This window comes from Salvia splendens, chromosome 9 (genome assembly GCF_004379255.2).
Source record: "Salvia splendens isolate huo1 chromosome 9, SspV2, whole genome shotgun sequence".
In the NCBI taxonomy this organism is placed as follows: domain Eukaryota; kingdom Viridiplantae; phylum Streptophyta; class Magnoliopsida; order Lamiales; family Lamiaceae; genus Salvia; species Salvia splendens.
Genome location: NC_056040.1, coordinates 2,686,159 through 2,711,067, shown reverse-complemented (window position 1 = coordinate 2,711,067; position 24,909 = coordinate 2,686,159). Strand labels below are relative to the sequence as shown.

Here is a 24,909-nt window from a genome sequence, read left to right as displayed (position 1 = left end):
TACTATGTGGATATTGAAACAGAGTCTACAATTTACTTTTATCTTTTGGTTTCATTTGATTTTCTAAAGTCCATATATATAGCGACAGAGTTTCCAAATAATTTTGGTGACCACTTTTTCTAGCCAATAATACATTACTCTACAAATGGTCAATCCAATACATAACTAAAAATAAGATGAAAGTGAACTTTTTTTTATCAGATTTTATTCCTTAAAATGGGAAAATGGAAATGTATCATGGAAAATAATTACATAATGTTTTTAATGTTTTTTTATAGTGAAATAAATACTCAATTAATGCAATATACTACAGTACAAGCATAAAATCATTTCAGCCCCAAAAATTATTATACATAACGTAAATACTCATTCTACTAAAATTGGATGAAAAGTTTCTTACCAATAGAGATTTGCTCTCCCGTCAACCTATCCATATTCTTATCATCCTATTTTAGGGCAAAATGACCTAATCACAAATCGAAGTTAATTGTTTGTCATTGCATTATATTATTGTATTGTCAGAATTAAGAGTCTTTGGCCACAAATGACAATTTATTATAGGGAAAGTGAAAATGTGTTACCACTCTATTTTAGATAGATGGAGCCATGGAGGTCCAAACTATTCTTAAATGGCATTTATTAATGATAAGCCACATGCCCCACCATTTTTATTTGCAATATGGTAGCATGAGCTTTGATTTACATTAAAAATCTAAGTTACAAAATAAGTATAAGATATCGATTATCTCCACTTTTCATTACATATGAGGTAGTTTTTTTTTGTTAACATAAATCTAAAACTTCAGTTATACTTGAATTCATAATTCTTATGCTTTCATGACTAGCCCTAGCATATTTTAGAAGTATATTTAATGTTTAAAATTCATCTTTTGAATCAACTATGTATATACAAACTTATTTGATTCTTAATTAGTACATTCTATCTAATTAAGATTTTATTAATGTTCATGTATCACAATTAATAGGTTACTTAAATAGTGTAATTCCTACAACTACACATCACATTGTCACGTATACATAATTAGGCCACCGATAATTTGTTGACTTCGAGTACATATATATGTTTATATTAGATTTATTTTCTACCTTCAGTTCTAGAGGCGTACGTGGCCTTTTGAATAACAAACCAAATTTTTTGAATTTTATTAAAAAAAATATACTATGATTATATTAGAATAGAACATTAATTGCTGCCTAGCTTCGTTCAAATTCCGTTGATTTGATCATTTATTTTGGCTAGGAATCAACATTTTATTACTCCACAATCTCGATTTTCTATAAAGATGGAATTGCACATTCCTTTCCTCGAAATCATCCTTATATATTTTAGATTTTATATATTGTCTGTAGTGGAAGATTAGATTAATTATAGTGACTTTTTAATTTGATCCAACGTTCAATATTGTTTGGAGTTTGGACTGATATGGTTTGCATTTATCCTGTCTGTAAAACTGTACCAGTCTATATGGTTAAGTTTTTAAAAGCAAAAAATAAATTATGTTCAGCCAAATTTAAGACTCATTGAAATATAAAAGGGTAATTAGTATAGTTTTAGAATTCTTTTTTGTATACCTAAGTAGGAACTAGACCTTGCTTTTATTCTTCGGAATTAGTCTTTTTCCGTTATCATTCCTTTTCTATCATCATTCATTTCCCATGTTGATTAATCCATTCTTACCTATTTTCATTTATTCGTACTAATCAAATTCTTAATTTTTGGTTAATTTGTTTTAATGTTATCGATACCATGCAAAGCAAAAATGTACGTGTACAGAAACATACTATTAATTTGATTACTTATTTCATTCGATCGCAAATTAAAACAGTCATTTTGCTAACCAATGTTACTACCTTTCGTCGACTTGGCATGTTTACGAACCAAATAATTAATATCCTATAAATTAAACTCTAATATTCAGCATGACAAGCACTCCTACTTAGTTTCCTATTCGCCTCGCCGGTTAATTTGTGCTCTATTTTATGTTTTTTTAGCTATTAATTTAGGTCGATGTTGTATTGTTGTAAGTCTCGTAATCTTGTTTATATATCTCTGGTTCATTTTGCTTATTTGCCATGGGTGCCCCTATACCTTGCCGTTGTCGTTCTTATTTGTCTTAGATTGGGACATTTTATTTCATATACAAATATTATCCTTAATTTGCATGGGGCAAGATGATAGGCTCCAAAATACCAACTTATTTGGAACCTTTCATGTCTAAAAACAAAGTAACATGCATATCAATCAATGTAAATTGGACTTGCAACATGTGTAAATTGGTCATAATTTTTATCACGTCCTCCATTCCTAACTAAATTAAAGGTCTACAATCTCCCAAATCAGAAAATATAAAACACGTGATCATTGATTGCCCCAACTCATTTTAGAATATTGAATCCCCTAACTCCACCGTTACAAAATTTGATTTTTCATTTGTGGGGGTTAGCTATTTCATGTTCTTCCCAAATATTCGTGGTTAGGATTAAATTTGGTGGGTGGAACTTCTTAGGGTTGATTTTTTTTTTTCGTTTTATTTTTGTTTTGTTTTGTTTTATATGAAAACTAGTCGAATTTGAACTTAATTGATTTTTGCTAATAGAAAGTCGCGCGCATTATTTGATGTTTATGAATAGAATGAACATAGTATCTTTTTAAGGCCATAATGTGGTATGTATGAACACTCTAATCCAATAGTTTGTCTTTTGAAATAAAATTGTTTAATTCCTACCTTGAAGTTAGATTTTAAATTATAATTGTTGAGTACAATTATAATTGTTCGACAATCCGAACAATAATCTTTTTTTTTATTAAGGTATATGGCCCTATGGCTATGCCTATGCATAGATAAATCAATTAGACATATATTGCTTTCATGGAACATGTTTTCTCATGTCAACAATCGACCAAACATTCCATTGAATCTCAATGGCAAATAAGTCGGAGAAGGATTGTCAAAATTTCTCACGTGTATTGTTTTCAATTAATACTATAATTATTTGTTTTTAAGAACACAAATGACATTTTATAATTTGATATACACAGTAATACTATAAGCTTACCAAATACCAAATACTATGTCCGTTCCAATGAAAATGACACATTTTTTGTTTAGTTTATCCCAATAAAAATGACTCATTTCTTAAAATGGAAACACGATTATCTACTTATATCTCATTATTTTCTTTAACAGTACAAAATAATAATACATAAAATTAAGAACAATTTTCCTTGAGATAGAGAGAATACAAAATTTAACTTGAGACTTTATATAACTCGTGCTAATAATACTGGTCAAACACAGTTTTAGTCCAAGTTATAATTTAATACGGCTACCAAACAAGCCAATACACATGTAATAACTACTATAATTGGTATAAATTAACATATATATTTCATTTGTAGCAAATGACAAGTAAAGTTTGAACCGCGTGTAAATAAAGAGGTACACTACAACTCTAGCAACAATGATAGATTCATGAAACAAAATTTGTGTGGCCGGATTGAATGAAGAAGTCATCGGTGGCACTCGAAGGCAGAGGCAATGCGGTAGGTCTTTGGCAATAAACGATGAGTGAAGAATAAAAGTGAATCCTAATCTCAAAAGGTTAGGACAAAGCTACCTTAACATGAGATCACCCATAACTCTAAATGTTTGAATTTAATGAAATTTTTTGATCTTCATTGGCCAAGTGGCAAAATTTTCCATGTAAAAGCAAAATTTGAAATTAGTACAAGGTTCCTTTGTTTTTCATGATGGCCTAACATAGGTTACAATATTGTAACCTCCAATATTATGTTTAGGGTTGGAGTTAGTAATCACATCCATATGTTTATTTATACAGACACATATCCCACGTTTGTAAACACTCTGTTTGATATGAGATAGCCAAACTTTAGATACACACATGCATTCACGGTTTTATCCTCGTTGATTTTTCAAAATTCCCAGGTTGTCATCATTCCCCCTAATTTGGCGCTGAACTAAAATTTGTCGTCAAACCCTAGTTCCCGACCACCAATTTCATATCTCCTCAAATATAGTGGCAACGACGGACGACTGAATGGTGCAGCTCCTCTGAAGTTCAATCCACTCGGTAATCTCAGGTTGTATGTATTTCGTAGATGAGGGTATCCAACCACCGACATGTGCTCGCCGAGCTAGTTGGAGATTATTTCTGATGTTGTTATCCAATGGTTTCATATGTATTCATGTTTCATGAAATTTATACAACTGGTCATCAATTCAATTGCATAAGAATGCATGTATGTATTCCTTTTTATACTTTGATGTGGGTGAACACGTCGAAGCTCATTCATGGTTTCAATTTGGGCAATTGGTTTATTTCAATCATTTCATCTTTGCTTTGTGGCCAACCTTATGTTTAGTCTTTTGTTTTAGCTTATTTGAGTCAATCTGCATCCATAGTATTTCACTGAGTAATTTGTTTGTTAATTAATTTTTGTGTTGCCAGTCATACTAGGCTCTTATCATCACTATCATTTGTTGTAATGGCCTCTCAACACCAGAGCGGTAATAACACCGACGACAGTCCATCACCAGAGGGTAATGCCTTCATCTAAGCGCCCTTACTCTTCGTAGTACATATAGTCGTGATAGATAACTGCATTCTCTTTGCAGGTAGCTCAGATATGGTTACCAACAAAGGGGTAATAGCAGCTGTCGCTAGACATTGTTGGACAGAACGCGAGGAGGCGATCCTTATGTCAGCTATGAAGGAGTTGGCTGCAACCGGATGGAAGTCGGATAATGGTTTCCGTTCAGGTTATCTAACCAGTGCACTGGAGGCACTGAAACGTGAATTTCCAAAAATTGATATTGTTGTTCATCCTCACATCAAGTCGAAAATCACTTCTTGGAAAAAGAATTACTATTCGCTAATGCAAATACTTGACCGTAGTGGAGTTGGTTTCAATGCGGATGGTGAGTACAAGATAGATATCGATGATTAACAATGGGCGCAAGTTGTGCAGGTAATATTGTTTGGGTATTTGCAAGTTTAATTAGTTGTTTGGGTATATGTGTTGATATATTTTCCCATGTTTCTGGTGCAACCAATAACATAGTTTATATGCTTCGTGGATAATTGCCTAGATTTGTTATTATTGCCAAATTGCTTTGTTGATGTTATGCAACACAATTAACTATGCAGTTATGTATACTGAATTCAGTTATAAAAAATAGAGAATTTTAAGAATATAATGGTGCTAGTCAGTGAGAGAACGAACATACAATCAAGTTTAGGCCTTTAGGGAAGTAATCATTGCAAGTCCCTTCGAAGTGTAAAGCATTCTGATTAGAAAGAATGAAAGCAACTTGTTTTTAAAAGTAGAACTTAAACTTTAAAAATGGGACAGAAGGAGTTCTCATGACGATTTTACAGTCCTTAAGCATATTATGTTCTAAATTTTAACAGTCATGCTCATGCAACCAGATTATCATAAGCACTATTACCATATGCATGCTTCATTTGGTTGTAAAATTTGTAATTTGTGTATTTGGTTTAATGTGTGTGGCAGAAAGATAGCAATGCTAAGTATATGAAGAATAAGTCGTGGCCTATGTTGAGTGAGGGGGTTAAGGGCATGGACACTGGGGAGGCTGTGCAAAAGATATATGGTTCTAATGTTGCTGTGGGTGAAAGTTCAGCTAAGTCTTCTCCAATTACTTTAGAGAAACTCTTTCCCGATGAAGTTTTTCCTAGCGGTCTTCTACCAGAGATGGTAGATGAGAGCACTTCGGCACCGACACCTGTGAGAGTAACTCTGAGGGTGCAAAACAAAGTACCGAAGAAGAGGAAGACTAAGGACAAGATGGGCAGTGTCCTTGCTTTGATGAATCGCATCCATGAACACACAAATGAGCCGCTGAAGGACATCTCTACCCGAATTGGTTATGAGTTTGATCTTAGCAAGAAGAGAACCGAGATCTTCAATCAGCTGAAAGGCATGCCCGGGCTGACCATCAAACAACAATTTTATGCCGCAAAAAAGTTAGTCAAGGAGCCTGAGCTCATGGATCTGTTTAGGGGATTGAATGAATGGGCGCGACCGGCATTTGTGCTCAACCTTCTAGAGACCGATGGAATGATTTGAAATTGGTCGAGTCTGTGTCTTTTTTGGTATTTTGTTATCTACCATGGTTTAAACATTAATTCATGTAACTAATTAGTGCGGTTGCATCAGTATGTAGTATGACAAATATTTTTTTTGGCGTTTAATATGGGGATTCATGGACACGTTTTGTATTTTGGTTTATTAATATTATCACTCTAGAATTTGTGATTCTAATGCATATAAACATCTGGTGTCTTGATATTCATTTTGTTAATCTTATAAAATACTTTTGATTACCTTCTTATGCTCCCCAGCGGACCGCGCTTGCCATCAAACGTATGAGACTTTGCAAAATTTCACATAATGCCATTAACTTAATATTGATAACATGTCAGTGGATACACAAGTGGTGGCATTACTACATAAGGGAAAATTCGCACACCACATTGGACACAAATATAACAAACCTTAAAAACTAAGAACATGGCCGCATCACAATAAAAACACACAAGATCCTTAAGGCCGATCAAACCATACATAGAACTGGATGTCTTGAGCATCGACGAGCTTAAAATGGCAACGAACACCCGGGAACAAAGCGTTAGCATCTTTGAAGTGACGCCAACCATGCTTGATCTAGATCTTGCCCGAGCTATGTTTGAGAAAGAGCCGCCATGTTTGCCCGTCAACCAGAAAATGCACGACATTCTGCTGAGGAGCAGCACGGACGTGGAGTTACCAAAAGTCATTCGGAATTTCTATGATTCGCTTGATATTTGACTTGGTCAGCTTCAACGTCCATGTGGGATACTCATCGTCATCAAGCGCACCCCTATCATCGTCGTAGTCACTGTCGTCTGCCGATTCCAATTCCACGTCGGATGGGGCATAATCGTCCGACGAATCAATGTCGGGGGTGTAGATCTCTTCGTCCTCCTCATTAGTGAATGCTAATATACAAGTATGAGTAAGGGCACTATATAAGGCTATGTTTTTAAACTGAAAACAAATAACGGATTAATTTTCACAAGAGACTCACTTTCGAGATCACCGCGTGGTGTGCAACCGGTCCCCGACTTGTATCTTTTTACGTGGAAAATCCCCACATCGACGAGGGTGAAGCTAAGTTTATCACCATGGGAAATATTATTCCCACGCTGAAATTCAGACCATCCAACGCAGAAGTTTCATCCACTAGCTATTTTCAGTAAACGGACTGGCCATCGGGTTTCATTTGGCATTACGAGCCGACAGTCAAATGGTAGGTCATCCCCATGTTCCGCAACCCATTGCGGAGGTAGTCGCTACAAACACGATATACTCGGTAAGGCAGTTCAATCTAGCCAACATGAGAATGTGAAAAGTGGGCAGAAAAAGAAGCATACCATCTCCTCTTTGTTGCGAGCTCCGTAAAACACTTTGATGAAGGAAGGAAGCCTATGGTAGGCGCCATAGGAGTCGTCGTCCGCCATAGATATCTTCAATGACGTTGCACATGTTGAGACCTCGGCTAACATATTTATTGGCCTTCTTCCCCTATCAACACTCACCCCATTTACAACGATGACAAGATTTGTCCATGGCAAAGGCTGCAAAAAAGTGGAATGGGTTGGTTTGCAATTGATGAATGCAGTAAAAGGAAACGTGTACCCATACGTAAACATTTTGGTGGAAGCAGTGTGGACTTTATGATAATGCAACCAATTATAAAATAACGCAATTTTGGTTATGCCAACAATTCAATGTAAATGGAACACATCATGAGACATGTGTTATGCTACCAATTTTCTTAAATAAGATATAAGGGATAGGGGGTTACGTGCCTATAGGAAAAAAAGATAGAATAAAATTAAAGGATTATCTTATATGAAAAAATAAAAGGATTTCTAATATATTAGTCAACACATGTGTGTGTTTTTTTTAAATATAAAACATAATGAATAGGAGCTTAAATTTTTTTCCCATGATCTCGAATGGTCATCTTACACTCAATTAATGACCTTGATGGATGCCTAGTAGGCTAGCAAACGAGGTCGGCGGAGGAAGTAAAATTGTTGGATATGACCTTTATCTAACTTGATTTAATAAGTCAAGGAAAACCATTTATGGAGTTGTAGAAAGGGATGTTTCCTCAGCTATTACATAAGGTGTCGTGTTGAGTAAAAATCCAAACCAACTTTACAACCCACTACTCATCAACTAGGAGCAATGAACCCACAAATTCCTACTCAAGCGACCTTCTTCTACCGGGGAAAATGGAACGCATCGATGGATACGTTGCTACTTTCTACTATGATCAAGCTGCGAACTAGGAGCCGATCGAATGATGACTATTTGACTGATACAGTGCTCAACGAGGCTTGTAAGGTAATTAATCTTCGCTTTGCCACTGAAATAACTTGTGCGGATACTGTCAGTTGCTTGGAACTACTCCGGGTTCGACACCAGAATTTCAATGAAGTTGTTAGTACACCGGGAGTGCGCTGGGACCTTGATGAGAAGCTTATCGTTGCAGACGACGCAACATGGAAGTTTATATTTCGGGTATGTCGTTGGCGTGTGAAATGTGTTGTCCTTATCTTTGAAGCAGATCAATAACAACAGTGTTTTGTACTCCCTTTTTTGTAGACAAACCCCCTCGCAGGAGCATACTATTACCAAGACGAGCCGAAATATAGCCGCTTAACAACCATGTTTGGGCTTCATGATGTGAAGAAGGAGAAGTCGCGCGAGGCGATAACCATATCCGACACAACAGAGCTGATCGTGATAACTGATTCCCCCGTACCATATGCAACTACTCGTGGGAAGCGTGTTCCTTCGCCAACTGATCCGGGCGAAGTCAATTCACCCTTCATCGATCCATGTACACTAGTTCGCCGGAAGCTTTTTGATGAGCCATCGACCTATACTGACCAAATGTCGCCAAGCATGGCTGGTGGAGTTGTTGGAAGCATGGATCCAACTCGATACTTGCCGGTGAAGCAGTTGTACTCATCACCTAAAGGCTCATCGTGCGCGTCTTGGAGTCCGGCAGCACCATCGCGTAAATCAACCCCTTAACTATCTACGTTGTTCCCCGACCAGTCTCGATATCTTTTGTTACCTCAGTAATATGTTATTTCGTACTTTAAGTTGCAGAAATGGTTGTGAACGTAGGTTTAACTTGTGTTTCTTTATTTTTCGAATGTGGAATGTACAAGCGAGACTGGTCTTTTGGTTTATGTATTATGTTTATATAATTTGCAGATGAAATGCACTATTAGTTTAATATTAATCTTGCCCAAAAAAATGCCTCAAAGTTCGATCATTAGGTAATAAGTTGTCACAAAAATAAGTATTACTTACAAACCATTGTGTTAATAAGTATGTTATGACACAGTTCAATGCAGTAATAGAAAGTAATATGTTTTCTCACGAATAATCTCAACCACATCAATCACACGTTTATCCTCTGAGCCCACATTACAGCAGCTAGGTCGTCCCTCTTCTTCGTCCACATTGGTGTTGGCGCGACCGTAGTGATCGTGGGCACCACAGGGTCATCGTGATCACTCCCATACCCGTCTTCATGCTGAGCTCCTACCAATTCCTCATACGGATCCACCTCCATGTGAGTGCGTGTAAAATTGTGAAGTAAGAAATAATCAATTATCAATCCCGTTTGGACCTCGATAGGATAGAAGTTTGGGCTGCGAAGTATTCCCCAACGCATCTTGAGCACTGCAAAAGAACGCTCAATGACATTTCGAGCTTTAGAGTGCTTCAAGTTGAACAATTCCTCGGCTGTTTGCGGTGCTTGGGTTCCATGACCCCACTCCTTCAAATGGTAACGAACCCCTTTGTACGATGTGATGAATCCCTCGCTGTTGGCATAATTATTGTCGCAGAGGTAATAGCAATCTACAAATGGGAAAGAATGTGAAAATGTGAGTGTCAAGCCTACCCACTTTACTAAAACAGATGTCAGACTGTTTTACCTTTGGGTACTTTAAGCCCGAGAGGCCGGCTGATTGCATCCCGTAATATTCTCAAATCACCAGCAGAACCCTCCCATCCTGGCAGCATGTAAACAAACCGAAGTCGTCGATCACACACTGCAAGTGTGTTTGTTGATACTTGCCCCTTTCTATTACGATAACGTGGTGTGTCAGCAATGGGCACTCGTACGTGTATATACGTCCCATCTAAAGCTCATAGACAACCCTACAACATTGTTTGGTTGAGGAGTCAGCACAGTGTTTGGGAAAAATAAAAAATATGGCGGACAACATATTTCACATACCTTAAACCACTTCCATCTTGAGTCCGTGCAGTCATCACCAACCGGTTCAGGTTTCACTAATAACAACTCATGCAAAGTAAGCACCCCACGGAGCACCATATGTGTGTATTTAGACACTGTTTCAGAAGAACGCATGAAATCGTGCCCCACAACCCGTCTCTTTTTGTGGTGTGCTAGAATGGACAAAAACATAGCAACTTGTTCCTCAACGGTGACAAATTTTTGGTCTATTAATCCAGCCCGGGCACGTAGAATGCGACATAATCTACCGAAAGTGTTTCTATCCATCCTCAAATTGTCTATACATGAACGATCAGAAACCCGAACAAGCCTGTCCATCTGCTTTACATGAGCAGGAATGGAGTCAATCATTTCCTCTGGTGTAACTCTTCCCCCCGTTTCCTTTTATGTGCATTGGAGCTGGACAGAGTGATAAACATGCTTACAAGGAGTATGTTTATCCGATGGTTTCTTAGTATTTCCTCAAGCAAAATCAATAGCCCGGTTGGTTCCTTTTGATCCACCTACATGAAGAATTCTCAACAATCTTGCTCAAATTGCTTCAAACACCAGAGCATCATAACAAATGCCAAACAATCACAACAGAATCATCACTTTACAATGTCATCACAAAGATATAACATAGATGTATAAATCAACTGCATAAAGTGAATGGTTAATCCATATACCTTGTCATCGTAACAAAATAGATGCATAAATCAACTAAACAAATATAAGGACTTCAACTCATCAATAACAACAACAAAATCCATTCAATTTATGCAACAAAATTCATACAATCACACCCCATATGCATATAATAGCATACAATCGGCCATTTAGGAACAAATTGTGAAGGCTATGGGTGCTCAAGAGCAAATTTATTTCATAGCTTATTTACAAAACCACAAATTTCTATATTCAAGGTCTCTATAATGAACTCCAATGTCGATTAAATGAGAATAAACACACTGACTTCCATCTCATCAGTAACAACAACTGGAATCAATTCTATTTATTCTTCCAAAATTCATACAGTCACACTCATATACATATTACAACCTACAACCTACAACCTACAGTTGAAAAACATTACCTGCTGAACAGTGTCTTGGTCGGCCATGGCTCATCGGCGTTCGATTTACCCAGGTCGTTAGCTTGCAACCTACAAATAAAGGCAAACGCGGTGAGATATTCGAATTGGATTCAACCATCTCAATTTATGAATTATAAACCACACAAGCAATTACGGCCACCAAGATTTTCGAATTAGGGTTCGTTTGTTATCCATGTTAGCCATAGATAGTCCTCCCTATCTACCCTAATTTCCATGTTTGGTTTCCATGTTAGCAATCTATCTGACCCGGTTCCTAAATCCTAATACCCGACACACTTGGTGATATGGAAACCCAAAAAACAGATATCTATGTCGGAGGTGCACCATGCGATTGTCCACAATCAACAAATTGAAGATTTCGAATTTCAACCAATTGACTTGAATACCCCTTCATTTACTCCATCTCCATCTCCATCTCCATCTCCATCTCCATCTCCATCTACTACTGCCACAATCAACAAACATTTGCAGATTGGCGATGCGTTTGGTGAGAAACTCACGAATAAGGTTATACCCATAATTCAGATAAATCCATTGGGCCCAATTTGAACCACTCACAGCAAACCCACATAATTTGGATCCGAGGGCCCAACCCGACTAAACTGGTCACGAGAATTTAAACCCAAATTCTGAGATGTATCTTGAATCGTCCGATCTCAACTTCATGATCTGACGGCTCAGCTACAGTTTACAGAGTGTATTTAGAGAGAGAGAGAGAGAGTGAGAGTGAGCGCTTCTTCAAAAATTCAAATTATCAAACCAGATTCATCCCGCTCCACTTTCCGCTCTTCAATTCTAACACACCACACATAGTGGAGCAACCAATTGCGATTGATAGCAGATCTCAGACGCATAGCTAAGTGCGGGAGCTCAGATATGTCGTCTCGTCACGAGAAGGAGAAAGGCGTTAATGTTCAAGTTCTCCTCCGTTGCAGGTTGCGTGCATTTATTTGAAAATTAGGGCTTTTTTTCTTACTGAATTTGTGTTTCATATCGACATGATTTAATTGGCCATTTCGCAGACCGTTTAGCGACGATGAGTTGCGGAACAATGCGCCGCAGGTGGTTACGTGCAATGAGTACCAGAGAGAGGTCTCCGTTTCGCAGAATATCGCTGGAAAACATATCGATAGAACTTTTATTTTTGACAAGGTTAATTTTCATATTATAGTACGATTTCATTTTCCTAGTTTTCGTGAATGAGCATTGATTTGTATGGTGTATTGTTGTTGTAGTGACTTTTTCTTTATGATTCAGTTGAAATAAAATATTGTAGAAGCATTTGGCTTTAGGTTTTGGAGCGAATCGAGTTGAGTTTAAAATTAGTCTTGTTGAAGAAATGAGTAGCTTTAGGGTTTTGGCACGCATTTCAATTTTACAAGAACTGTGTTATAGTTAATTTTCACATGTAGGTGTTTGGGCCTAATTCCCAGCAGAGGGATCTATATGACCAAGCAGTTATCCCGATAGTAAATGAGGTTTTGGATGGTTTTAACTGTACAATCTTTGCCTATGGACAAACTGGCACTGGAAAAACCTACACCATGGAGGGAGAATGCAAGAGGTCGAAGGTAAACTACATAATCCAGTTTCAATTACCTTTTTTTATTGTAGCTGAGTTTGTTTTGAAGCTTGATTTACTTTTATCTTGAAGAGTGGTCCAAATGGAGAATTGCCTCCAGGAGCAGGAGTCATACCCAGAGCAGTAAAGCAAATATTTGATACTCTAGAAGGTCAATGTGCAGAGTATAGCGTGAAAGTCACTTTCTTGGAGTTATACAATGAAGAAATAACCGACTTGCTGGCCCCTGATGAAATATCTAAAATTGCATTGGAAGAAAAGCAGAAAAAACAATTGCCACTCATGGAAGATGGCAAAGGTGGTGTTCTTGTGAGAGGACTCGAAGAGGAGATTGTGACAAGTGCTTTTGAGATTTTCACGTTACTTGAAAGGGGATCTGCAAAGCGTCGAACTGCAGAAACCTTGTTGAATAAACAATCAAGGTTTTTACATGATCCTGGCTGAACTGAATATGGTTACATATATTCTGATGAAATAAATCAAAATTGATTCCCTTTCTTTTATTGTTTGTGGTTGCAGTCGGTCACATTCTCTATTTTCTGTAACAATTCATATAAAGGAAGCAACCCCTGAAGGCGAAGAACTAATAAAATGTGGCAAGTTGAATTTGGTTGATTTGGCGGGTTCCGAGAACATCTCACGTTCTGGTGCTAGGGAGGTAAGATCTTGCATCTTGCTGAAGTCTTTTGGTTATAATCTGTTAGACAATATGTTAAAGTTTTTAATATCATTGTGCTTAATTTATTTTCTCTAGTTATAACTTATAATTACCTCTTCATTTTTCTTATATATTATTCATCAATGTTTCTAGGGAAGGGCAAGAGAGGCTGGAGAAATAAACAAAAGTTTACTTACCTTAGGGCGTGTAATAAATGCTCTTGTCGAGCATGGCGGGCATATTCCTTACAGGTTGAATCTTCAATCATGAACTTGATTGTTTCAAACAAATTGCAGTTTGTTTATAAGTACATTTGAGTCCTATGTTTTATGTCTCTCAACAGGGACAGCAAGCTAACACGTCTTCTACGAGATTCTTTGGGGGGAAGAACAAAGACATGTATCATTGCCACAGTATCACCAGCTGTACATTGTCTTGAGGAGACCCTCAGCACACTAGATTATGCCCATAGGGCTAAGTACATAAAGAATAAGCCTGAGGTCCGTTGCAACAGTTATCTTTTCATAGCTCCTGTTTGCTTGATTTATCCTTCTCCTTTTTGCGGGCTTTGTTCTTGTATGTTACTTGAGAATAACTGAGATAGGTTTGTTCGTATAATCTCATTGCTTATGCTCAGTTACCGGGGACAGGGTTTTGTTTTGTGCACATGTTGTCATGGGCTCAATGCAATCAGTTGTTTTCCTGTCATAATTATGCTGGACAAAACTAACTGAACTTTCAGAGTTTTCTCATATTCATCACAGTTAACTTTGGGATAAAATACTGATCCTGAACATTATGATCTTGTTGATTGGTTTGTATTTCTGTGACAATATGTAATTTCAAATGGCTTCAACAGTCATCCTAAACTGTGATATCTCTACTTATAGGTGAACCAAAAAATGATGAAGTCGACTCTTATCAAAGATCTCTATGGTGAAATAGAAAAACTGAAAACAGGTACTTGTTTTTTTCTCTAGTTAGCTATGCATTGATCTAAGCTTCTTTTAAAGTCATACTACTTTTTAGACTTAATTTTACATTCACCCCCCCCACACACAGAGGTATATGCTGCACGGGAGAAGAATGGTGTGTACATCCCTAAAGAGCGGTACTATCAAGAGGAGAGTGAGAGAAAGGTGCTAATACTTTGAATATTTTTTTCTTTTTTATCCATTCAACTTTGCTCTTCTGGTTCATTGAATATTTTCACATATTATTCCATCGAGAGAGGCATATGTTGCTCAGAATAACCATATTCCCTTTTCATTTTTTCCGAACTACAATCATGAATTAGCAAATGAATTATTATACATCATGTCATTTGTCATTGCATCATCTTTTGTTTTGGTTATTGTTCAGGCTATGGCTGATCAGATTGAACAAATGACAGTGACCATGGAAAACCATCAGAAGGTAACACACTTGATTCTTTTCAGGATCTAGCTAAAAGTGAAATCTTATACTAAAATCTAAAAGTTGAATTATCTACACAGAAAACAGAGGAATTGCAAGGAAAATACGATGATCAGGTCCAACAATGCTGTGCTTTGAGCAACAAACTTGATGCAACCCAAGTAAGTTGTATTTACAGGTTGCTGTTTTGTGTTATATGATTCGTGAGTCTTATGCCTAGATGTTTGCAGAAAGATTTAGACTCAACTACCGAGTTGTTATCAAACACTGAAGATGAGCTAAGGCTTTGCAAATATTCCCTAAAAGAGCGAGACTTTATCATCTCTGAACAGAAAAAAGCAGGTATTTGGTTATAACCTGCAGTTGGACTTTTCTCGTATGGTGCCCACTGCTTAGTGTCTAACAAGTCTTCTGATAATTTTACAGAGAATGCATTGGCTCATCAAGCATGTGTTTTGCGAGCTGATCTTGAGAAGTCTCAGAAGGATAATGCTTCACTATTTCTCAAAATTGGTAAGCAGTTTTTTTTGTATCTTCTAGTTTCGAGATTTTAGTCAGACACAACTCAGAGCTTGCAATGGTTATTTCTTTCAGCCAGAGAGGACAAACTGAATGCTGATAACAGATCAACTGTGAATACATTCACATTTGATCTTACCCAGCAGCTTAATACCATTTCTAGCTCACTGGTTGCGTCTGTATCCCGGCAAAGAGAGCACCTCCAGTGTGTTGAAAACCTCTGCAACTCTTTTCTACAGATACATGATAAGGTTTGCAAAAACTGTATTAGGTGGTTGCTACTCGCTAAAATTTTGCATCTTTCCTTGTAGTTTATGTTAATGAGTGTTCTGGAACATTAGTTCTTCTTGTCTGAAGCTAGTACATTAGTATATGCAGTCATCTGACTGGATGTTTCTTGTAGGCTTATGTGGAACTAAAACAGAAAGTGAGTTCTTCAAGGGCTTTGTATGTATCTCATTTTGAGGCAGTACAAAATGTTGTCCATTTGCACAAAGCTGGTAGTAATGCTGCTCTGGAGGAACTTTCTGCTTTGGCTTCTTGTAACTCACAGTCTATTGAAGCAGTAAGCAAACACTTTCCTTTTACCGGTGGTCATTGCTTTGTTAGGTAGAGTCTAATGCTTCTGAATTGTTCAGTTTTTAGCTGCTGAAGCTGTTGAAGTGAAATCAGTTTTCAATGATCTTCATGATATTTTGTCTAGTCATCAAGGGGAAATGGCTCACTTGGCAAGGGAGCTTCGACAGGTTTTTTGATATTTACTATGTAGAATCTTTTTGGGCCTCTTTCCAGGATTTTTTACCCTAAGTAGATACATTTTGTATATGCAGAGATTTATTGCAAGTACAGAACACCTAACAAGTACATCAGAATCTATTCATGGATGTGTTGATAAGATTTTGGAAGAATCTAAAAGGCTCAAATGTCATGCAACCAAAGTTGATGAAATTCAGATGAAGAGCATAGCAGAATTTCGGAATTCTTATGAGGTTTCCCTCTACTTGACATTTTTGACTATGCTTCAATTTTACTCTCTTTTTACTCTAACACGTTTGATGTTTGCAGGAACAATCCAAGTCAGAAGCAGAGAAGCTCATTGCTGATATGACCTCTCTTGTTTCAAAATGCATGCTTCGTCAGAAAGAGATGGTTCTGTTCATTTTTTCTTCTGCTCAGCTGTCTGTTTTCTATGTTTGCATTCTATTGATATGCAATCTTTTGTTTACAGGTGGAAGCAAAGCTGGATAGTCTTAAGGATAGTGCAATCGGAAATAAGATATTCTTGGATGGCCATGTTTCTACAATTGATGGAATTACAACAGATCTTAAAAGAAAGTGGCAAGATTCCTTTTCACATGCAGATAGTAGTTTTAAGGAAAATGCTGATTTCTCTGCAGCCAAGCATTGTCGTATGGAGTTGCTCATGCAGAAATGGTAAGAATATTTTTCCCAAAACAAAAACATTGTTTTGTCTTATCCGTTTTTACTGATTTCTTGTCCTTTCTTACTCAGTGGAAGCAGTGCTGATACTGCTTTGAAGCGGTGGCAAACAATGCAAGAATCTTTGAATGACATGGGAAAGCAAAATTCAGTGGCCATTGACGCACATGTTAGGTTGGTTCATTTACTTTTAAAAGACTTGTTCGGTTATTTCACTGAAAGGAAAGAGGACAGACTTAATGATACGTCCACTGGCTTATCCAAATACCACCTTACTTTCTGGATCCTACAAATTTTATCGATTTGTGATGCCTGCTCCTTTTTAATAGCTATAAGATCAGTAGGTATCAAACACTCTGTGTTCATTCTCTGTCGATATATGATCTTACATTCATTTTAATGGATTCTGTTTGAAATTTTTGTATGCATTAAGTGCTTTATTCTTGGTGGAATGCATCTTTTCAGGAATATGCATTATAGCAATGAACAGCATGATGCTGAAGTTGAGTCTGCAAGAGAATTGGTTGAGGAGGACATCAAAAGAAATAGCTATGATATTATTCAGTGTTTTGATGGTCAGTTTTTCCTGATATTTCTATGACAATTGAAAATTACAATGTTTAATCTTGTGTTATGGAATTCTTTGCTGTGCATTTGATGGAATGGTTAATACCTTAAAATGGGTATGCACTTCGGATTGACAATATATATATTTTAACCCAGGCTTGTCAGAACAAGAGAAATCATCTGTTTCTGAAGTTTTGTCTACCTCTAAAGAGCACTCAGAAACGATTCAGAATCTACTTAACGATCATTCCCAGCAGTCAGCCTGCATCGAGCAACATGCCATTGATACTTTTGGGCAGAAATATGCGGTAAGTTCTTTTCTTCTTTAATAGTATTCTTATCCTGTCAAACTGCTGGGTATAGAATTTCTGTCTCATTAGTTTGCAAGTTTCAGTTTCATCAGTTTATATCCTTCTTGAAATTCTCGTATAGTTTAAGAAATGACACGAAACATAGCACGTGTCTCTTAAAATATATTGCACCTCTGAGCACGTTTCTATGTGGACATTTGTATTGCTTCATTTAGGTTGTGTTCATCAAAGTATTCATTTCAGTCAAAAATGACATTCGGTTTTGCTTTCTTGATGCTAGGATTACGAGCCAACTGGCATGACACCTGTTCGAAGTGAGCCTGATATTCCGGGCAAGGAGACTATCGAGTCACTGCGAGCAGTGCCTATGGAGGCCCTTCAAGAGGAGTTCAGGGAAAACCATCCATTTGAATCTGTTCATGCCAAGCAAGTGAAGCCTCCGGTTGCTCCTCGTGAGCCGCTGTTGGAGATCAACTAGGAGCAGCCATGGCTTCTCACTAACTCTGGATTTGTACTTGTTCTTGTATACATCAATATGAAAAGATGCATGGGATCATTGGGAAAAGTTGTTGGTCTTTGTAGGGCATGGTGTTTGTTGTAGGGATTATCCAATACAAATGGATCCTTTCTTGGGATTTATTGAATATTGTAAATTTATCATTGCTCCATGAGCCACTCTTATTTAAGAAAGTGCCAAAATTTGTCATATTGAATTCTTCTTTCGAAAGATAAAGCTAAAACGATAGCAGTAATTTTAATTATCAAAACGGTCTATGACATTTGGTAATTTTTAAAAACATTAAAATAAATAAATATTTTTAATGTTATTTTGTTTTTAACATAACTAAAACTTACCGTTTTATATATGAATGAGATTATTAGACAGCTTAAAAAAATGAATCTATAATTTAATATTTTAATGTCAAATTATTATGAAATTATCTAAAATTTGACGAACAGAACATGCATAAATCTTCATATTGTTCAACATGAATATGTAGATTGTTCAATACTAATTTGTATTCATAGTTTTGTATGTGTTCAAAATTAAATTTGTGATTAGTAGAATTTGATCAAATTTGTTGATATAACTAATTGCTTTTAATGTACTCCCTCCGTCCCGGACTACTCGCACATTTCCTTTTCGGCACGGAGATTAAGGAATTAGTGTATAGCAAAGTCAACAATTGCGGCTGTAGGTGATAATTTTTACTAAAAATGGAAAGAGTGCAAATAACATAGGACGCCCAGAAAGGAAATAAGTGCAAGTAGTCCGGGACTGAAGGGAGTATGTGGTCAATCACTGTATCCAATTTTTCTTTAAATCTTAGTACTATTTGTTAAATTTATATAATCGATTATTAATTAATGAGTATTATTATTTTATTAGGATTAGGGTTTTGCTTTTCCATTTCCCTATTTATTTGTCAAGGCCGCCGCCGCGGCAATTTATACGGCACCGAGGTAATTCTGCAACTACGCTTGTTATCACTCAATCTGCTTAACTATTTCTATTATTTTCTGTTATGCTTTTTCTTTTCTCACACAAATCCATTTTATTTATTTTTCGAAATTAGATCCTCCTTTTGAGCATATCCCAAATTCGATTTCGGATCTATGCCTGTGATGCTGTTACTCTGTTTCGGTAGATGCTGACTATATAGCCCTTCACATGTTTGATGAAATGCTTCAGAGGGTTGCGATTGAGTCCTTTTCCACTTGGAAAGGACCTGATTTTGGGTTTCCGGTTTTAGGCAGTTTTTTGAAGGGTGGGTACGAGCCTGATTTGGTAAATCACCTTTACCACTCTTGTCAAAGGGTTTTTATTGCTTGGAAAGATCCTTGTTGCTGCAAATCTGATGGGGAAATTGTTGGCCGTGGAACTGTGTGAGTCTAAGGAATATAATATATTGATTAATGGGTCATGCAAAGCTGTGTCTCGTGTAAAGACGCAGCTGCAAACCTAATGTTTATACTTTCAATGCATTTATCCTCAGTGAATGAACTGAAAGTTAGAGGATCGTCTATTTTGGTCGCGGACAATGCAAACCAACAAGCTAAGCAGCATGGTTTCTGTTGGGATTCTATACGCACAAGACTTTCACACACTCAGGTGAATCACACACACACTCACAGTTGTATGATAACTCACAATGCAGAAGAACACACACTCACACTTAGAGTATCGAAGATGGTAATCTTGGAGAGAAAACTTGAAAACTCTTTATTGATTTTCACTACTAACTACGTACATGGTTTTGAGCTATTTAAAGCTCTACAATCAAGTAGCAACTGCTACTAACTAACTACAAGAAGAATCAAGAAAGCAAGAAGAATAACTGCTACATCTCGGCTAACTAACTGCTGCACCAACGGCTAGTTTCTCTAGGCCGAACTTCCTTCTCGGTTCAAGCCCGAACTGTTGCTTCTTCTTTTCCCGGCTCAAGACGAACTCTATTCTTGACTCAAGACCGAACTTTCTTTTCGGCTCACAACCGAGCACTCTCTTCGGCTCACAACCGAGCTCCCTTCTCGGTTCATAAACCGAACTCCTTTCTCGGTACACAAACCGAACTCCTTTGCTTCTCGGCTCAAGACCAACTGTCTTCTCGGCTCAAAGCCGAACTCAAAGCCGCGCTCAAAGCCGAGCTTCCTTCTTCTTCTGCTAGTTCCAAGCTAGTTCCAGCTCGGTAAGCCGAGCTTACCGAACTCCTCTCTGGCCGAGCTTCTTCCAACTGAAATGAGCACTCCATTATTACAATTCTCCACCTGAGGGCTCATCTCAGTTCTTGCACAAACATTGATCAACTTCTTGCAATGATCAAACTTGTCTCTACTTAGAGATTTAGTTAGCATATCTGCCGGATTGTGCAAGGTGTTAATCTTAACCACCTTCACCCTTCCCCTTTCAATCTCATCTCTAATAAAGTGCAACTTTATGTCTATATGCTTGCTCCTTTCATGGAAACCCGGATGTTTGGCCAAGCATATAGCTGAGCTGCTGTCACAATGAATCACCATTGTTTCTTGGTCAAAACCAAAATCAGAAATTACTCCCTGGATCCAAAAGCTCTCCTGTACAGCTGCAGTGAGAGCTATATACTCTGACTCTGTAGTTGAGAGAGCAACTACACTCTGCAGACCTGATTTTCAACTGATCACAGTTCCAAACATGGTGAACAAATAACCTGTTTGAGACTTTCTGGTGTCCAGATTTGCAGCATAGTCTGCATCACAATACCCCTGCACAACCTCCTCAGATCCACCTTCCCAGCCATTGAACACAATCCCCCAGTCCTTAGTTGACTTCATGTACCTCAATATCCATTTAAGAGCATTCCAATGCTCCTTCCCCGGGTCTGCCATGTATCTGCTAGTCACTGAGATAGCATGAGCAAGATCTGGTCTTGTACAAATCATAGTGTACATGATACTCCCAACAACACTAGCATAAGGGATAGCCTCCATCTCATCAGCCTCTTGCTTAGTTTTAGGAGCTTGTTCCTTTGATAATCTGAAACTCTGGGACAAGGGTGTTGAGGCAGGTTTAGCATTCTCCATTCTGAATCTCTGCATAACTTTGTCAATATAATCAGTTTGCAGCATCCACAGCTTCTTGCAGCCTCTATCTCTCTGAATATGTATGCCTAGGATCTTCCTTGACTCTCCTAGATCCTTCATTTCAAAGCTCGACTTCAGATCTTGTTTAACTTTCTGAATTTCTGTCATAGAAGGGCCTGCAAGTAGCATATCATCCACATAGAGTAATAGGTAGGCAATGGGAGTCCTGCCTGCCTTCTTGATGTAAATACAATCATCATATTCTGACTTGGAGAAGCCAATCTTCTTCATCTGTGCATCAAACTTCTTATTCCACTGTCTAGGACTTTGCTTAAGTCCATAAAGACTTTTCTGTAGCAGGCACACCTTGCCTTCTTCTCCAGTCTTCACATAGCCCTCTGGCTGTTCCATAAAGATAGTCTCCTCTAGATCCCCATTGAGGAAGGCTGTCTTCACATCAAGCTGTTGTAGCTCCCAGTCTAGCTGGTTCACAACTGCCAACAAGATCCTAATCGAAGTGTGCTTAACAACTGGAGCAAATACTTCATTGAAATCAATTCCTTCTTGCTGTGTGAAGCCCCTAGCCACCAGCCTTGCCTTGAATCTGATTCTATCTTTATCAGTGGTCTCAATCTTTTTCTTAAACAACCACTTACAACTGATCAGCCTCCTTTCTTTTCCATCTGTAGTCAGTCTGGATTTATCCACCAAGATCCATGTTTTGTTCTTGAGTAAAGATTCCATTTCCTCATTCATGGCTTCAATCCACCTTTCTCTGTCTTTACTCTTCATGGCTTCTTTATATGTGAGAGGATCTGCAATATCAATGCCCTCAGCAGCACAAAGTGCATAGTAGACCACATCAGAGAACCTTTCAGGTGGTCTTGTATTTCTTCTGCCTCTATCTCTTGCTATCTGGTACTCTCTGGCAGAGTCTGCTGTAGGCTCATCAATTTTTCTACCTCGAGCTAGAGCACCATCATCCTCTGGTTCAGACTCACTTTCTGAGTCAGAGGCTCCACCTGCTCCTTGGCAAAGTCCCACTGGCTCCACCTTGAGGAAATCACTCTCAATTTCATTGGAGTCCAGCTTCCTTTTTAAGTATGGCATCTGATCCTCCAAGAACACAACATCCCTACTCACCACCACCTTCTGCCTACCAGGCTCAATGCACCAGAGCCTATACCCCTTAACACCCCTCTGATACCCCAGCAATATGCATTTTAGAGCCCTAGCCTCAAGCTTACTTTGCCTAGCATGAGCATAGGCTGCACACCCAAACACCTTGTATTTTGAGTAGTCACTATGGGCTCCATACCACATGTAATCAGGAGTCTCAGACTTAAGGGCAGTAGATGGACACTTATTTATGAGATAGGCTGCTGTATACACAGCCTCTCCCCAAAATCTGTTGCTCAGACCAGAACTGAGTAACAAGCACCTTACTCTCTCTAGGATAGTCCTATTCATCCTCTCCACAACACCATTTTGCTGGGGGTTACCAGGAACAGTGCGGTGCCTCTTCATACCCTTCTCTTTGCAAAACAGATCAAACTCAGTAGACAAGAATTCCAAGCCATTGTCAGTTCGTAGGCATTTAACACTTCTTCCCTTCTCTAGCTCCACCTCTTTACACCATATCTTGAATTTTGTGAATGTCTCTGATTTTTCTTTCAGTATATACACCCACAGTTTCCTAGTGTAGTCATCAATAATAGCAAGGTAGTATTTCCCACCACCAATTGAGCTTACAGGTGAAGGGCCCCAGAGATCACTATGTATGTAGTCTAATGGGGCTGTAGAAGAGTGAATACCTGTAGGATAGGGTGCCTTCTTTGCTTTTCCAAGTATACACTGCTCACAGGGGTCCATCTTGTTGAAATCTCCAGAGATCAGGCCCTTCTTGATGAGTTCTTTCAAGCTTCCTTCTGCTGGATGGCCCAATCTCTTGTGCCATAGCATTATGGAGTCATCTGACACTGCATTGCTTTCTCCATCAACAGCCTTAGCCTTCAGATAATAGAGAATGTGCTCTCTGTCAGCCTCCATCATCACTGCATTCCCAGATTTCACAAGCATCTTTCCCTGACTCATCAATATGGTGAACCCTTTCTCCTCCAGCATTCCCAATGAGATGAGATTTCTTTTCACCTCCGGAATATACCTCACCCCAGTTAGGATCTTTATAGAGCCATCTTGCAAACTTAGCTTCACTTTCCCTATCCCTTTGATCTGACACACATGGTTATTTCCAAGAACTACAGTCCCTGATGCTTCCTGAAGATCATGAAACCAAGATTTGTTGGGGCACATATGGAAGCTGCACCCTGAGTCCATTATCCACCTGTGACTGATCCCATTATCACTTACATTCATGAGTTGAGCAGGGGGATCAGTACTCTCTACACAATCAGAAGTGTTGTGGCCCTCAGAGGCTAGTTTTCTCTTCCAGGCATGGCAGTCCTTCTTCAAGTGCCCTGGTTTCTTGCACCAAAAACATGCTCTGGTTTCCTTCTGAGCATCAGAACTTGAGGGTTTAGGGCCCTCAAACTTTTTCTTGAAGTTCTGCTTTTTGAACTTCTTCACATTCAAGGCCTCTGCTGCTTGAACATTGGAGCTTGCAGAGCTTCTGCTGGTAGTCTTCTGGAGTTCCTTAGCCATCAAGGCCGAGTAGACTTCTGCATAGGTGATAGCCTTATCTCTGCCATAGATAATTGCATCACTCAACTGGTCATACGAGCTAGGCAAGGCATTCAATGTAAGAATGGCCTTGTCTTCATCTGAGATTTTAACATCCACAGAGCCCAGATCATCAATGATCTTATTGAACTCCTCCAACTGCTCTATGATAGATTTTTCACCAGAAAAACTATAGGCATAGAGCCTCTTCTTGAGATACAGCCGGTTAGCCAAAGATTTTGCCAGGTAAACTTCATCTAACCTGTTCAAGATCTCCACCGCAGTCTTGGCTTCTTGAACTTCCCTCAAGACCTTATCTCCAAGGCACAGAATCACTGCAGAATGTGCCTTGAGCTGCATCTCCTCCATCTTTGCCTGAGCTTTATCATCAAGCATTGGAGCCTTTCCTTTCTCTTCTGTATTTGCAAGAACTGCGGCCAAGCCTTGTTGAATCAAGACCGCCTTCATCTTCATCTTCCACAGGCTATAATCATTCTTGCCTGTGAACTTTTCTGCATCAAGCCTTGCTGCCATCTTCCCACAGACGGCGCCACTTGTTGGGATTCTATACGCACAAGACTTTCACACACTCAGGTGAATCACACACACACTCACAGTTGTATGATAACTCACAATGCAGAAGAACACACACTCACACTTAGAGTATCGAAGATGGTAAT

At 38.3% G+C, this 24,909-nt stretch overlaps 2 protein-coding genes and 1 long non-coding RNA gene across 3 annotated transcripts; 2 read left to right on the top strand and 1 right to left on the bottom strand.

Annotated features, from left to right (window-relative positions):
- Window positions 1–9,533: 9,533 nt before the first annotated feature.
- Window positions 9,534–10,162, bottom strand: LOC121748097. The gene is made up of 2 exons (XM_042142312.1): window positions 10,075–10,162; window positions 9,534–9,997 (listed from the first exon to the last, which is right to left on the bottom strand). Exons 1-2 carry the CDS (start codon window positions 10,160–10,162, stop codon window positions 9,534–9,536), a joined length of 552 nt encoding a protein of 183 aa, XP_041998246.1.
- Window positions 10,163–12,212: 2,050 nt separating this feature from the next.
- LOC121747121 (kinesin-like protein KIN-5C) lies at window positions 12,213–18,695 on the top strand. The gene is made up of 23 exons (XM_042141112.1): window positions 12,213–12,431; window positions 12,519–12,648; window positions 12,909–13,067; window positions 13,151–13,500; window positions 13,598–13,736; window positions 13,890–13,987; window positions 14,080–14,236; window positions 14,627–14,696; window positions 14,799–14,875; window positions 15,099–15,152; window positions 15,233–15,313; window positions 15,383–15,494; window positions 15,579–15,665; window positions 15,747–15,922; window positions 16,075–16,236; window positions 16,310–16,417; window positions 16,502–16,660; window positions 16,737–16,820; window positions 16,900–17,105; window positions 17,184–17,285; window positions 17,577–17,686; window positions 17,835–17,986; window positions 18,270–18,695. Exons 1-23 carry the CDS (start codon window positions 12,373–12,375, stop codon window positions 18,465–18,467), a joined length of 3,030 nt encoding a protein of 1,009 aa, XP_041997046.1. The 5' UTR covers window positions 12,213–12,372; the 3' UTR covers window positions 18,468–18,695.
- A 672-nt stretch (window positions 18,696–19,367) lies between these two features.
- Window positions 19,368–20,016, top strand: LOC121747479. Its single transcript, XR_006039205.1, has 2 exons — window positions 19,368–19,453; window positions 19,567–20,016. It is a non-coding gene; the product is annotated as an uncharacterized LOC121747479 (long non-coding RNA).
- The last annotated feature ends 4,893 nt before the right edge of the window (window positions 20,017–24,909 follow it).

Coding starts and splice junctions, on each gene's coding strand:
- LOC121748097 (XM_042142312.1), bottom strand. CDS start 10,162: ATGCTGCCAGGATGGGAGGGTTCTGCTGGTGATTTGAGAATATTACGG. Junction 9,998..10,074: donor CGGGCTTAAAGTACCCAAAG/GTAAAACAGTCT, acceptor TCCCATTTGTAG/ATTGCTATTACCTCTGCGAC.
- LOC121747121 (XM_042141112.1), top strand. CDS start 12,373: ATGTCGTCTCGTCACGAGAAGGAGAAAGGCGTTAATGTTCAAGTTCTC. Junction 16,821..16,899: donor TGCTTCGTCAGAAAGAGATG/GTTCTGTTCATT, acceptor TTTTGTTTACAG/GTGGAAGCAAAGCTGGATAG. Junction 17,106..17,183: donor GAGTTGCTCATGCAGAAATG/GTAAGAATATTT, acceptor TTTCTTACTCAG/TGGAAGCAGTGCTGATACTG.